The following is a 15,386-nucleotide window of genomic DNA, read 5'->3' on the forward strand; positions in this document are numbered from 1 at the left end:
AACAAAGTTTAAAATTAAAACCAATTTCTCCTGTTCCTCGGGTAACCTTATTTATGTCCTTACTTGCGCAGGTTGCCAAAACTTCTATATCGGACAGACGAGCCTCCCATTACGTAGAAGAGTAGCTGTCCATAAGGAACAAATAAACCTCCCTCAATACCGCCAAATTCCACTCAGTGGCCACATAGACTCTTGCGCCAGAAACAAAAACCCTAAATTCATTATATTCCCTTTCTATCAATGTAAAGACAGAATCTCCACACAAGAAAGAATCAACAAGGAGAATCTTTTCATAGAGAAATTCCAACCATTTCTTAACACACACACCCCTCAGTGACCTTATTTCTCTATGAACAGACACAAACTTCCTGTTGGAAAAAAAGAGTTCATAACTCTAACTAAAAACACTTGTCTCCCCTTACACACACTTCCTGTTTTGACACCACATTTCCTGCTTAACACAAACTTTTAACCCTTTTTTTAAACCTAACAAAACTCTCAACTCTCATGCATCCTTATTTTTCCTACCAATTTATACATGAACTACTATTGAACTACAAAAGCTCAAAGACAATATAATGTATGGGTATATTTATTTTTTTATATATTATTGTTTTATATATTATTTTCTTCATTTTGTACTTTTTTGTACTTCTTTGTAAAAAAACATTTTCATTCTCCTTCTTCTTGATAATTTGCTTCATCGCAATGAAAACCGGTTAGAAAAATCTTTATTAAATTATGCTTCCAGTTCAGGATTCTGGCTTTTTTTCATTTTCCTATATATATATATATATATATATATATATATATATATATATATATACCTATATATATACAATATATATGTGTGTATATATACCTATATATATACAATACATATATATATATATTATATTTATAATATTTGCATATTTATAATATATACATATATATAATATATATTATATTTATTGTATATACTCTTTTCTCTCTTTTACTCTTTTACTTGTTTCAGTCATTTGACTGCGGCCACGCTGGAGCACAGCCTTTAGTCGAGCAAATCGACCCCAGGACTTATTCTTTGTAAGCCTAGTACTTAATCTATCGGTCTCTTTTGCCGAACCGCTAAGTTACGGGGACGTAGACACACCAGCATCGGTTGTCAAGCGATGTTGAGGGGACAAACACAGACACACAAACACACACACATATATATATACATATACATATATACGACGGGCTTCTTTCAGTTTCCGTCTACCGAATCCACTCACAAGGCTTTGGTCGGCCCGAGGCTACAGTAGAAGACACTTGCCCAAGGTGCTACGCAGTGGGACTCAACCCAGAACCATGTGGCTGGTAAACAAGCTATATATTACATTTATAATATATATATATTATATATAAGATATATTACATTTGGAGTGGGAGTAGAAATAACTTGTCCTATTGCTATCCAAGAGCCTAGATGAACCAATGTCAAGGCAGGAAACTCAAAAGAGGGCAGCGGTATCGAACTCCCTCTTTCACCAAAAGCGAAACCCATAGAATTGGCCAATTAAAAGGTAATTACAATAGTGGTGTTCCTGTCATGGCCGCAACCTCTAGGCTGAAACATACATACATACATACATACATACATACATACATATATATATATATATATATATATATATATATATATATATATATATAGAGAGAGAGAGAGAGAGAGAGAGAGAGAGAGAGAGAGAGAGAGAGAGAGAGATGGACTATAAAGAGAATAACTAAAAACATCTTAATGATGAGTAACTAATAAATTCAGATTTACTAATAATAAACTCTTTGACATAAACTTACCTTTCACTGATAGACTGGCCGAAGTAAATAATTCTCCAATCATACATTTATATTCACCCTGATCTTCAATTCTTACATCATGTATGACAAGTTTGCGCATTTTCTTTTCAGTGACAATTTTGATCCTTTGATCTTGTATTTGCTTTCCATCTTTATACCAAACAACTTGGATGTACTCTTTAGAAACTTCGCAAGAAAATTCAGCGTCATCATATTCAGTGACATGAATTTCTTTAAGTTCTTTGGTGAATTCGGATTTTATTTCTGAAAATTATATTAAATACATAAGTAAAAGTCATTCGACTAAAAGAATGTTTTAATTCTGTACATTGAACAATACTGGTGCTTATAAGAGCATTAAGTATTTATTAAACATGAAAATTACCCAAGTGATTTAATGTATTAGAAATATTCATTGAACACATTTACACACGCTCTTATATACATACACACACGCATATTTGTATGTATATGTATTTATAAGGATATATATATATATATATATATAGTTATCGCCAAGCCAACATGGCAGTCCCAAAATTAGGACGAAAGCTGCCGTGAATTAGCTCCAATAAGCCATCGCCTCTAGCTAGCTATGTGACACACGAAACCTGTGTCCTTTATAACCTTCGAACAGGGGAGGTCAGCAGTTTCCCCTTGCTGGTTTGGTATCTGCAGACTAGTTTCAGGGTGTTGCCCCTTGTTAATGCAGAGCAGCCAAGCTCCAGCCGCCTTGGAGCTTGGCTGCTCTGCATTGACAAGGGGCAACACCCTGAAACTAGTCTGCAGATGCCAAACCAGCAAGGGGAAACTGCTGACCTCCCCTGTTCGAAGGTTATAAAGGACACAGGTTTCGTGTGTCACATAGCTAGCTAGAGGCGATGGGTTCTTGGAGCTAATTCACGGCAGCTTTCGTCCTAATTTTGGGACTGCCATGTTGGCTTGGCGATAACTATTAATTTCCAGTACCGCTGCCGTAGTCTCCTTTAGAGAGACTTAGAAATATTAATAACTCTATTTCTCTCTCTCTCTCTCTATATATATATATATATATATATATATATATATATATGAACACACACACACACGTACAGATATATATACATGTACAAGTATACACATATGTACATGTACATATGTATATATATATATTTCTTTTCTTTTATTCTTTTACTTGTTTCAGTCATTTGACTGCGTCCATGCTGGAGCAAATGGACTCCAGAGCTGATTATTTGTAAGTCTAGTACTTAATCTATCGGGCTCTTTTGCCGAACTGCTAGGTTACGGGGACGTAAACACACCAGCATCGGTTGTCAAGCGAATTTGGGGGGGGGGGGGGCAAACACAGACACACAAATATATACACACACACACACACACACACACACACACACACATATATATATATATATATATATATATATATATATATATATATATATATATATATATATATATATATATATATATATATATATACATATATATATATATATACGACGGGCTTCTTCCAGTTTCCGTCTACCAAATCCACTCACAAGGCTGTGGTCGGCCAGAGGCTTTAGTAGAAGACACTTGCCCAGGACCATGTGGTTGGTAAGCAGGCTACTTACCACACAGCCACATACATATGCATATGCATATATATATATATATGCAAATATATTTGTGTGCATGTATGTATGTATGTGTATATATATATATATATATATATATATATATATATATTCTTTTATACTTTTACTTGTTTCAGTCATTTCACTGCGGTCATGCTGGAGCACCGCCTTTAGTCGAGCAAATCGACCCCAGGAATTATTCTTTGTAAGCCTAATACTTATTCTATCGGCATCTTTTGCTGAACCGCTAAGTTATGAGGACGTAAACACACCAGCATCGGTTGTCAAGCGATGGTGGGGGGACAAACACAAATACGCACGCACACGCACACACACACACATACACACACACACACACATATATATATATACGACGGGCTTCTTTCAGTTTCCATCTACCAAATCCACTCACAAGGCTTTGGTCGGCCCGAGGCTATAGTGGAAGACACTCGCCTAAGGGGCCACGCAGTAGGACTGAACTCGGAACCATGTGGTTGGTTAACAAGCTACTTACCACACAGCCACTCCTGTGCCTATATATATATGTGTGTGCATGAGAGAGAGAGAGGGGAGAGAGTGAATTATGAATATTCTACTCTTCTTTTAAATGTTTTAAGTTCTTTTGAGAATGATCGCCTTAATCCCTGTACTAAGGCAAGCCTAACATAACTATACAGAGACAGTAACAAAGAAAAGACAAGTAAATCAACAGACAGCCAGACGGACGGATGGATGGCTGAATATAAACTTATATATTTAAATATGTATCATCATCTTCATCATCGTTTAACACGCGTCTTCCATGCATGCATGAGTAGGACGGTTGACTGGAGCCGGCCAGGTTTGTGTGTGTGTGTGTGTGTGTGTGTGTGTGTGTGTGTGTGTGTGTGTGTGTGTGTGTGTGTGTGTGTGTGTGTGCGTATGTGTGTGTATATGTCTAAGTGTGCGTGTGTGTGTGTGTGTGTATGGGTTTGCGTGTCTTGATACGATATCATATATAATAAAATACTGAATATTTGAGCCCACTTATTCCATGATCGCTTCATATCGCTTCATGTCGATATTACTGTCTTCTTCAAGCCTTCGGAAAATATACCCGTGCATGGTTCTTTTGGTATGCTGAGCGTTTCACATCCCGGTCGTCTTTTTTAACCTGACTGTTTGGGAGTTGTATGGGAGGTCATCAGAAAGAGTGTGTTTCCTGAAGAGCTCGCTGCCAACATGTAGGATGTTGTTTTCTTCACTTCTCAGCACTAAGTTAATATATTTAATTTTGCTCTTGCTGTTTATCAAGTGCTGTCTGAGAAAGACTATACGACATACGAAGATTGTCTGCACTGATTTCAAGCTTCTACCTTCTTTATCTCTTCTTAGATAGAGCCAATCGATATCACTGTTTCTGAGGGTATTTCCAACTGATGTCAGTATCATGCGGGTTTTAACATCTCTGGAGTGGATTCCGTCTACAGATCAGTCAAGTGTCCCGAATGTTGGAATCAGCATTAGTACTGCAAATGCATTGTAAGAAATGAGTTCCGACTGTCATACTTTTGTACGTCTAACATAATATTCCCGGGTCACTCTATGTAGCCATGTATGTATGTATCCATGTATGTATGTATCCATGTATGTATGTATGTATGTATGTATGTATGTATCCATGTATGTATGTATGTATGTATGTATGTACCATAACAGAAAAATCATGTTAAATAAACTCACCTTCAACAATCAACTTAGCAGTAGTTGACACATTGCCGATGGTACAAGAATACTCTCCAAAATCTTCAAGTGTAACTTTACGAATTATAAGTTTCTGAACTCTTTTTTCTGTTTTTATTTCAATTATTTTACTAGCTGTCAATTTGATTCCATTTTTGAACCAATCTACTTTCACATTGTCTTTTGATAATTCACAAACAAATATAGCAGTTTCTTCTTCTTTGACAGTTACATCTTGAAGATGTTTTGTGAACTCTGGTTGTATTTCTGCAATGAATTAACATATATATTTTACGCCATGGAATTTTCCTCTAAGTAATTTTTGATAACAGCTTCAATGTACAATAAACGACCCACAAAATGAGAAAAGTTTTATAATTAGTGTAATTTTCCCCGTACATTAACAAAATACTTTGAACAGACTAAACAGATTGACTGATGACAATTAATGAACAGCTAAGATTACTGTATTGCACTAATTACATTCAAATAAAACGATGTCGACAATTTCTTTTTAACTCATGGATCAAGATTATATCTGCAAGTTTTTTATCATGTCAACAATATAGCCTGTTATGTCTAATTTGATATTTTTCTTTCTCTTTTTGAATGGAATCAAAATTTTCAGATTTTGATGGAACTGTATTTTGCTTCACGCCTTTGCTATTAAAAGTCATTTTACAAAAACTGCTCTCAGTGTATAAAAATTATACATTTTCGATTACTATAAACATACATTAGAACTTAGATCTTTTTTATTCTTAGTACATCTAGGCAGGTTGAGATGCAAAATATGATGACCGTTGTACTGTACATTATAGGAAAATAACTATTCTCTTTTACAACAATAGTGTGTTCAAGATACTCAGCTCATTGACGCATGGTATTGTAGGATAGTTGTGTTTCCTCATCGCATCAGTCAGATATACCCAAACCTTTGAGCTTAAGCCAAGCCGCTGGCTTTGTTTACACTTTTAGAAAACAAATTGTTTGCACCAGTGAGCTGAGTTAATTGAACACACTGTCGTCAGAAAAGAGAGTTTATTCTCCTATGATGTACACAGTAGCAACCACGACACCTGATCAATAAGTATCCGGACTGTTATAGTAACGAAGCTAAAGCATGCAGAGTAAAGCCGCTTGGCACAGATTGACCTTAAACTCTGTTGTGCATGCGCACTAAGTTTTAACTTCTATCTGACTTCTACTGTTTACAGCAGTGCTTGGAAAGAACGTGTGTAGCGTGTGATCGTCGCAGTGACCATAACAGAGAAAGTTGTCATGGCGATATCTGCACAATGACCGATACAAAGTAGCAAAAAGTGTATGGAGAGGAGTGTATGAGTCTCACACATGTGTATGAGTGGTTCAGACGTTTCTAAGATGGCCAAAAAAATGTCAGTTTTGACGAACGTTCTGGGAGACCCGCAACCAGCAGAACTGAGAAAAACATCGCAGATGTGAGTGCAGTTGTGAGGAGAAATCGTCGAATCACGATCCATGAGTTATCAGAGGATGTGCAGATTAGTTGCGGTTCAGTTCAGTCCATTATCATTGAAGATTTTGATACGAGATACGTGTCTGCCAAGTTTGCGCCAAAACTGCTTTCGGTTGACCAGAAAGACACTCGGGTTTCAGTTTGACAAGATCTCGTTGATTGTATCGAGACGATGGAAACTCTTTGAAAACTTTGCGTAGGCCTCTGAACAGGTATCACCAAGCTTTTGGCAAAATTTGATGCAGATTCTCTACTCAACTTTTTCTGTCATAGTCAATGTGACAATCACACTCTACACACCTTCTTTCCAAGCGCTACCGTAAACAGCGGAAGTAAGCTAGAACTTTAAAACTTAGTGCGCATGCACAGCAGAGTTTAGGGTCAATTTGTGTCAGGCGGCTTTACTTTGCGGGCTTTAGCTTCGTTACTATGGTAACAGTCCGGATACTTATTGATCAGACCACGTATTAGGAACAAATATGCAAATAATCTTTCCGGTGATGAGGGAAAGACATGAGTAGATGAGGTTTACTTAATTTACTTAAGCAAGATCGATTATATTAGTAGGAGATATGAGAGAAATTTACAGTGCATTGACCAATCAGTGGATTAACGTGTGTTGCTTGGTAAGTGAAAATTTGCTGAGTGATCAGACTACAATTTACTTGATATGACCTACAATGCTTTTACGTCTAGCTGCTGTACCATCCTAGATACAGCCATCGTTAGAGTACTGCTAACAATACTCTAATGGTGGCTATACTTATGCTTTGTATAAGGTCAGCAACTCTTTAACTTTTCAATATCGTTTTGTCTTTAAGAGAAAGCTTCATCTTTAGAATAAAGTTTTGGCAATATTTAGATGTATAATTGCACAAGCGAATATCATATATTGCAAGGCTTGAAACGATTTCGAAGCTTGTAGCTATTTTATAATAAATAGACTGGATGTTGTGTTGAAAGACTGTGTTATGAACATCTGTAATGTATTGTTGAACGAGACCATGTTAGTATATTTGAAGCGTATCAATATACTTTGTGCAACCAATAATTTCAAATATTGCTTAGTATTAAGATACTTGCTGCTCTTTTTCTACACTATGTTTTATATTTTTTCATAGTGTTAGTTTTGAAAAATCTCCATACTTTTTAACTAATTTGTTTCAAACAGGTACAATTAATTTGTAAGTTTCAAATTTTTATATTTATTTCAATAATGAAAAGAAGTATCAAGTTATGCGCCTTTTAGTAGCTTCTTGAAAGACAAAATTTTAATTTTGCAATTCAAACTCGCAATGGCAGGGAGAGGATATATGAAAAAGTAATATATTGTTAAAAAAATTTAATTCTTCATTGAATGTAATTTTCAAATAGTAATTAATATAAATTTTATACTTCGTAATTTGTAATGTTTCTAAACACTTACCCTCAACATGAAGTTTAGCTGAAGTCGATATTTGATCAATAAAACAAGAATACTCTCCTCTATCCTCCAACTTAACTTCAGAAATGATAAGTTTGTATCTATTCTGCTCTGTGACAAATTTTGTTCTTTCATCTTCAAATATGAGATTTCCATCTTTCAACCAAACAGGATCGAGACAATCTATAGATGTTTCACACATAAAAGTAGCTGTTTCTTGCTCTTTAACTTTAACTTCTGTGAGTGGTTTTATGAATTCTGGCATCACTTCTTGGACTAAATAAATAAAATATTATAAATGAGACAACATAATTTTCTTCGTAGTAAAATCAAAATATATTTTTCAAAACTGCCATTCTTTTGTTTTCTTTATGAAAGAGATAGAAAAAAGAATGTCTCACATATCTGAAAGGAAAATCAATGATGATGAGGGGTGATGGTAGTAGCGATGATAACAAAATAGGAAGCGAAAATACTGTTGTTTGCAGAACATATTGAAACAATTTTAGACCGGGCTTAAGGTGTACGTACAATTTTGAAGAAGTGTAAACAAAGATTTTAGTTCCCACTTTAAACGTGTAGAACATCTTATTTCAGAAAATGCATATTAATGCATTGATAGCACTTTATTGCTCCAGAACATACAAAATATGAATTTCGAACCGCATAAAATGGATAAATCAAAGTTAAAAGTCAAATTTAAAGAGATACATCTGAAAGCAAACTATATAAATGTTCAAAAATTTAAACATGCTATTGTTTGTTAACATAAATGAATGTATATACATATAGTCATACATACATAAATACACACACACTCAATAACACACACGTTAACTTATTTAAAGAAGCTGAAGCTGAAATTTGCCTCGTGATTTGTGTCTCATACCACTTATTTGAGGGTCATGGTGGTGTGAAACAAGATTCGCGAAACAAAGTCTCAATTTCAGTTTCAAAAAACTACTATATATCAAAAAATTATTAAAGTTGATATATTTATTTTCAGTATTCATGAAATTTACATCTATGCTTTCCATAGTTCCTGCAGAAAATAAATACAAAATAAAAAAATTACAAATCATCAAGGAAGATTAATTTTAATTTATGGAGCTTTAACAGTGTGTGTATGTGTATATACACACAACAAACACACTCACACGCACACACACACACACACACGCACACACACACACACACACACACACACACACACACACACATATATATATATATATATATATATATATATATATATATATATATATTCTTGAGCTGTATTTGTTCAACTAGTGATGTGGTCTGAGACTGTATATTGAAAATAAAAGAATGAAATCGTTGAAGAGCCATTTAGCAATCTAAAACGACAAAAACAATGAAATACACCTTGCATTTATTTCTAGAAATTTGTAAATCTTCGTGGCACATTTGCGACCTAGTCCGGCAAAATTTGATTGAAACTGTTAGAAGTGTATGTCCAGCTCTTATAAGTCTCGCGGGTTTTCTTATTAGTTAAACCTATTGTAATACGAGTTTATTTTATTCATGTTGACTGACTGTGACTTCTTAATAGTGACTGACCATCGATCGTCGTAAGTTATTTCCAGATTTTACTCCTTGTTTATTTACAACTCTGTATGCATCGTTATCATTCCATCTCTTTTATTATATCCTTTTTTTCTGCTTTCTCTTCTCGAATTTACGTACATTAAGTTCGCTATGTATAAACATGATATTCACGAATGTGTGTGTGTTTATGTGTCTGTGTGTGTGTGCCTCTGTGTGTACGTCTGTATGTGTGTGTGTGTGTGTGTGTGTGTGTGTGTGTGTGTTTGTGTGTGTGTGTGTGTGTGCGCGCGCGTGTGTAACATAGATAGAAATAATGGGTTATATACATTCATTTATTTATTATAGGCTTACAACTGTTTCAGATATGCATTTTGGTTCAGTTCATGGTTCAGTCGTTTGACTGAAGAGATTTTAAATATATTTGATATATTCCTTAGAGATAATAAAAGATATAATAATATTTTTTCTAGTAATAATTTGGGAGTAGGTTATTCTACTACTAATAATGTTGGTAACATTATTTCTTCTTTTAATAGATTTAAGTTAAATAAGTTTTACAAGAACCAGGGTATGATTAATTGTACATGTAGAGATAAGACCAAATGTAAATTTAATAATAAATGTGATTTGAAGGATGTGGTGTATAAATGTATAGTGACTTTAATGGATGGGAATAAATTTAATGGTTATAATTTAATAAGATTTACATAGGACCGACTTCGAATAAAATTAAATTACGTGTGGCTCAACACATGAATTCCTTTAAGAATAGAAATTTGATTAATTCTACTAGCCTTAGTACATATATTTGGGAACTAAAATCTAAAAATATTAAGTACATTTTAAATTGGGAGATAGTTTGTAAGGCGAAATCTTATCGTATAGGTAGTAATTTTTGTACGTTGTGTACTAATGAATTTAAGGAGATATTATCAAATAATAAAGATAGTATAATTAACTCCCTTGATGAACGTGAAATTAAATGTAGACATAAATTAAATTGTTTATAAAATAAGTTTAGGTGTGTATATATATACATGTATATGTGTGTGTGTATGTATATATATATATATATATATATATATATATATATATATATATATATATATAACCCTATTTTACTAATTGCAGTAGTTATAATTTGTAATTATAAAGTGTGTATTGATTAGTACGATAATATTTTTAGTGAATATTATATATTAATAATTAAATGATACTATGATTTTTATAAAATAAGTAATATAAATATTTTAATTAATTTATCTAATGTAAATATATTAGTTTATAGTATTTTAGCTTCTTTCATGTATATTATCTAATTTACGTATTTTAGTTTTAATTTATTAGACTTTAAAATTATTTAGATTTTTATATTTCCAGTAAATGTTTATAATACAGTTAATTTTTTATTATGATTAAAGCTAAAATACATTTTGATTTTATAAATTAAACTTAAATACATATTTATATATCTCTTTATTCTATTACTTTTCTTCAGTCATCGAGGAATTGCCTCGATGACTGAAGAGATCCCAGTGCAGGTTTCCGCACCGACATCCGAAACTCGGAGTTTTATCATGGCAACCGAATAATTGTCACATATTATATTACAAATATTTTTTTTTTCTGTAGTTTCAGCTCAGAGCTGCGGCCATGGTTATGCACCACCGTTTTGTTACACTGTTATAACTGAGAGCCTCCCCCAATATGTGACACTTGGTGAAGAATGGGATTTGATGTAGCTACCCTCATTTGCACCTCTTGCCGTGAGGTAGGTTTATCTGGGACTCTCGACAGGAAGAGGTCCAGGTTTGATTTTAAAACGCCTACATCTACTTTGTTCAGGTTCCTCAGGCTCTTTGGGAGAATATTAAAAAGCTGTGGGCCCCTGAAACCCAGGCTGTTGCAGTAACTGGTCCAGTAACTTCACTTCAAATTACAAATAAATGTTGAAGTGGATGGTCTTTGTATGTTTCTGAATGTATAACTTACTCCTTTCACACAGAAATATATCTGTGTGTGTGTGTGTGTATACATACATACATATATATATATATATATATATATATATATATATATATATATATATATAAGGCATACCAGTGATAACCACGAGTTTCCCCTTGTTATTACAACCATTTTCATCTATATAACCTCAGCTACGGATTACCTACCGAACCACCTGCTACCGTACAACCTTACAAAAGACTGTAACTTCCCATGTAATAACCAGGAGCGACTTTGGATTTAATTATTCCTTGGAGGTATGAAACCCCTCTAACTGATACCTACACAATAAATATATACAGGATGAAACAAAAGTGAATAAAATATATAAAATTATGATGAATACATACGCACTTGTACATGAATAATAACAACAACAATAATGATAATAAATATATCTCTTAGAATCAAACCAGTATAATGAATTTGATAAAGACAAAGTTGGATAAAACCAGATAGCAAATGTAGAATGTTTGGCAAGGGGGCGAAAATATTAACCAGTATCTAAGTGGGTGCAGTAAACTGGCACAAAAAGTGTATAAGCACAGGCATTACTATTCATTGGGATATTAGCCAAATATTTAAGATTGGTCGATGGTTTGTGGTATAGGAAGTACGAGTTATTGTGTAAGTTAAGCGTAATATCTAAAAAGTTGGCCTTCGTTACATCATCATCAAAAACGATGCTTAAGCCCATTTTACGGAAAAACTTAACTAAACTATTCTTAACTTGTACTTTTTGGTCGAATTTCATTTCTTCATTTCCCTGAAGAGAAGATTACATTACTTTACACCATTTTATTCCTTTGGAATAATACCCGTGATATCTTCGAAACATGTGTCGGAAGTAAAAGAATTTGAATAACACCTGCGTTTAACTATATATATATATATATATATATATATATATATATATATATATTGACCAAGACACTTTATTTCACGTTGCTCCAATTCACTCAGTTGTAGAAATGAGTTGCGATGTCACTGGTGCCAAGCTGTATCACCCTTTGCCTTTCCTTTTGGATAACATCGGTGGTGTGGTAAGGGGAGGCTGGTATGCATGGGTGATTGCTGGTCTTCCATAAACAACCTTGTCTGGACTTGTGCATCAGACGGTAACTTTATAGATGCAATCCTATGGTCGTTCATGACCGAAGGGTGGTGCATATATATATATATATTTATTTATTTATTTACTTGCAAGGTGTGGTGGAGGAGGCAGTACCCATGGCTTTCACAGAACCACCAAAATCGGTGAGATTGACGTTATTGCTAGTCTATACTTGTGAGGAAGACATGAGCTGGAAGGTTGTTCCAGAGCGCTGATATTAAAGAAGTAATTAGTGCAGATCTCAAGGATATTTATCACAAGAGTGATGTGAGCAGCAATAAGTAGGTTAGGAACTGACATAGGCCAGCTTTGAGGAGCAGATGACGTAATAAAATTGCTAGTAAAGGCAGAGAGAGTAACACACACACACACACACACACACACACACACACACACACATATATATATATAATATACACACACATTCGTACACATACATGTATGCATTCACATGTAAGCCTACATAAGTAAACTAGATAATGAAATTTATATCTTATAATTGCTTAAATCTTTATATTCCCATCAAATGTAGGTATCTTCATTTCACACAAATTTGGATCAGTAAATAGATTCCAAACAATATATCTATTTGATACCTTCAGTTATATGTAGTTTATATTCAAATACATTATACCGTATAACAGATTTTGATCAAGTCTTCCACTGAACATGTATTGAGGAATGTGGTATTTTTGTTTATAAAATCAGAAACATAAATTAAATATATTAAGTGTATAAGTGAAAGAAGGAAAAAAATGACACCGTGTAGGTATGTGTATATGTATGTCACACATAATCTAACAGAAAATTTTGTTTCTAATTATTAGCTAAAATAAGATTCTGCAATAACTATCTTCCTTTCATAGTTGTTCTTTAGAATGACTGTAAATTTCAATTGTAAATTATATGAAAATATGATTAAAAAATATCATAAAATATTCACTTCAAATATATATGAAATTTGAGCATTAAAGAAGTTTAAATATCATGGACTTACTACAGCAATTAAAAAGATGTTTGTTAATACCAATATACAATTCAGACTTAATATATCTAATGTACAGGGTGTCCACAAAGACTGGATACATTGAATAAATAAAATCATAACAAACAATTAAATAAAAAGAAATAATAATTTCTTAAAGTATGTGTTAATCCCCATGTACCCAGACTTTGTGGACACTCTGTATAATAAATATCTTTTTAAGTCATAATTCTGAAATTAACTGTAGGCATTAAGAAAAACATGGACTTGTAGTCATATGCCCAATAAATATCCACACTGTCCAATTAGGAAGAAACATTCACTAATATAAGGTGAAATAAATATATTCAATTTTTAAAAAATGGAATCATATCACTTCAAAAATATTTGATAATATTTATCTGATATTATCTAATATTTATTAGATAACATTTTGGATAAAATTTATAGCTAATACCATATCAATTTCATCTAATCTTTTCCTTTAAAACAATGTTATTTTCAAAATATTCCATTAAAAAATTTGAATTTTCATGGCTTCTATAACGGTGTGTTTTTGCAGTGTATCATCAAAAAATAACATTTTGAATTATTATATCTGGGCCAGAAAAGAGAACAAATCACAAAATACAATTGTATAAGATTACTTTTCACTTTTATTTATTTCTAAAAAAGCTATTACTTGAATAGAAAAAGATTATTCTTGGACTATAAACCTCATCATTTCCATTTTTATTAAACTTATTTATAAAAGCACAAAAGATGAGGTCATTTTTACTTTTAAGGTATTCCAAACTGACATCACCATTATCAGAATAATATTGTAACAAAATATTAATAAAAATGTCAATACCTTTTGGAGAATAGAAACATGAATTTATCAACTTTTGAAACTTAAACTATCAAAACTTATTAAAGAATAATTAAATTTGTGAAAGAATTTTATCTGATGAAATCACTCACAGTTAAAGGAAACTAAAACAGAAAACTAAACTTTATGTATTTTCCAGGCTCAGTGAAATCAAAACCGGCATTTCCTAAGAATACACAGAAGCAACCACATAAAAGATTATATAAAGTTATTTAAAAAGCCATTTTCTATTGCACAGGATTAATTTAATGAATTTAAATAAAGAAAAGTATTTCAAATAACTCAGACGGCTGACCAAGAACTGGAATAAAAAAAATTAGATTTTTGTTTACAGATTAAATTGATTTGTCACTCAAAATCAGTTTGTAGAATCTTTAAAGCATATTTATTTCCATTGTATCATAAATATACAGTTTTTTTTTTTTATGATTGTACATTCATTGAATGTGCTGTTCAATCAATAAAAACAAAGTAGTCATGTGCAAATCTGTAACAAAGTCTATATGCAAATCAGAGTATTAATATATGTTAATTCAAAGCAAAATAATCTTTGTAACAGAGGAATATTCTATTAGCTTGAGAATTTTTTTAAAAAGTGTGCTTTTTTTTAAAAATAGATAAAGAAATTTATCACAAAAGTGATTTTTTAAGTAGTTAATGCCAAATTTTCTGAGTGGAATGGACAACATCACAACGATGCTTTTCTATTTCATTTATCCACACAAAAAAGAATATAACTACATAATTAAAAAAATGTTAGCTT

At 32.7% G+C, this 15,386-nt stretch overlaps 1 protein-coding gene across 1 annotated transcript in view; it reads right to left on the reverse strand.

Annotated features, from left to right (window-relative positions):
- The window catches only part of LOC106869541 (uncharacterized), a 502,813-nt gene that overhangs the window by 406,533 nt on the left and 80,894 nt on the right, over positions 1-15,386 (reverse strand). The window contains exons 16-18 of the mRNA XM_089360195.1: positions 8,084-8,356; positions 5,160-5,426; positions 1,822-2,085 (exon numbers count right to left, since the gene is read on the reverse strand). Coding sequence (XP_089216321.1) covers positions 1,822-2,085; positions 5,160-5,426; positions 8,084-8,356 — 804 coding nt within the window. The remainder of the gene's footprint in view (positions 1-1,821; positions 2,086-5,159; positions 5,427-8,083; positions 8,357-15,386) is intronic.

Source organism: Octopus bimaculoides, chromosome 1 (genome assembly GCF_046866305.1).
Source record: "Octopus bimaculoides isolate indiv1 chromosome 1, ASM4686630v1, whole genome shotgun sequence".
Lineage (NCBI taxonomy): Eukaryota > Metazoa > Mollusca > Cephalopoda > Octopoda > Octopodidae > Octopus > Octopus bimaculoides.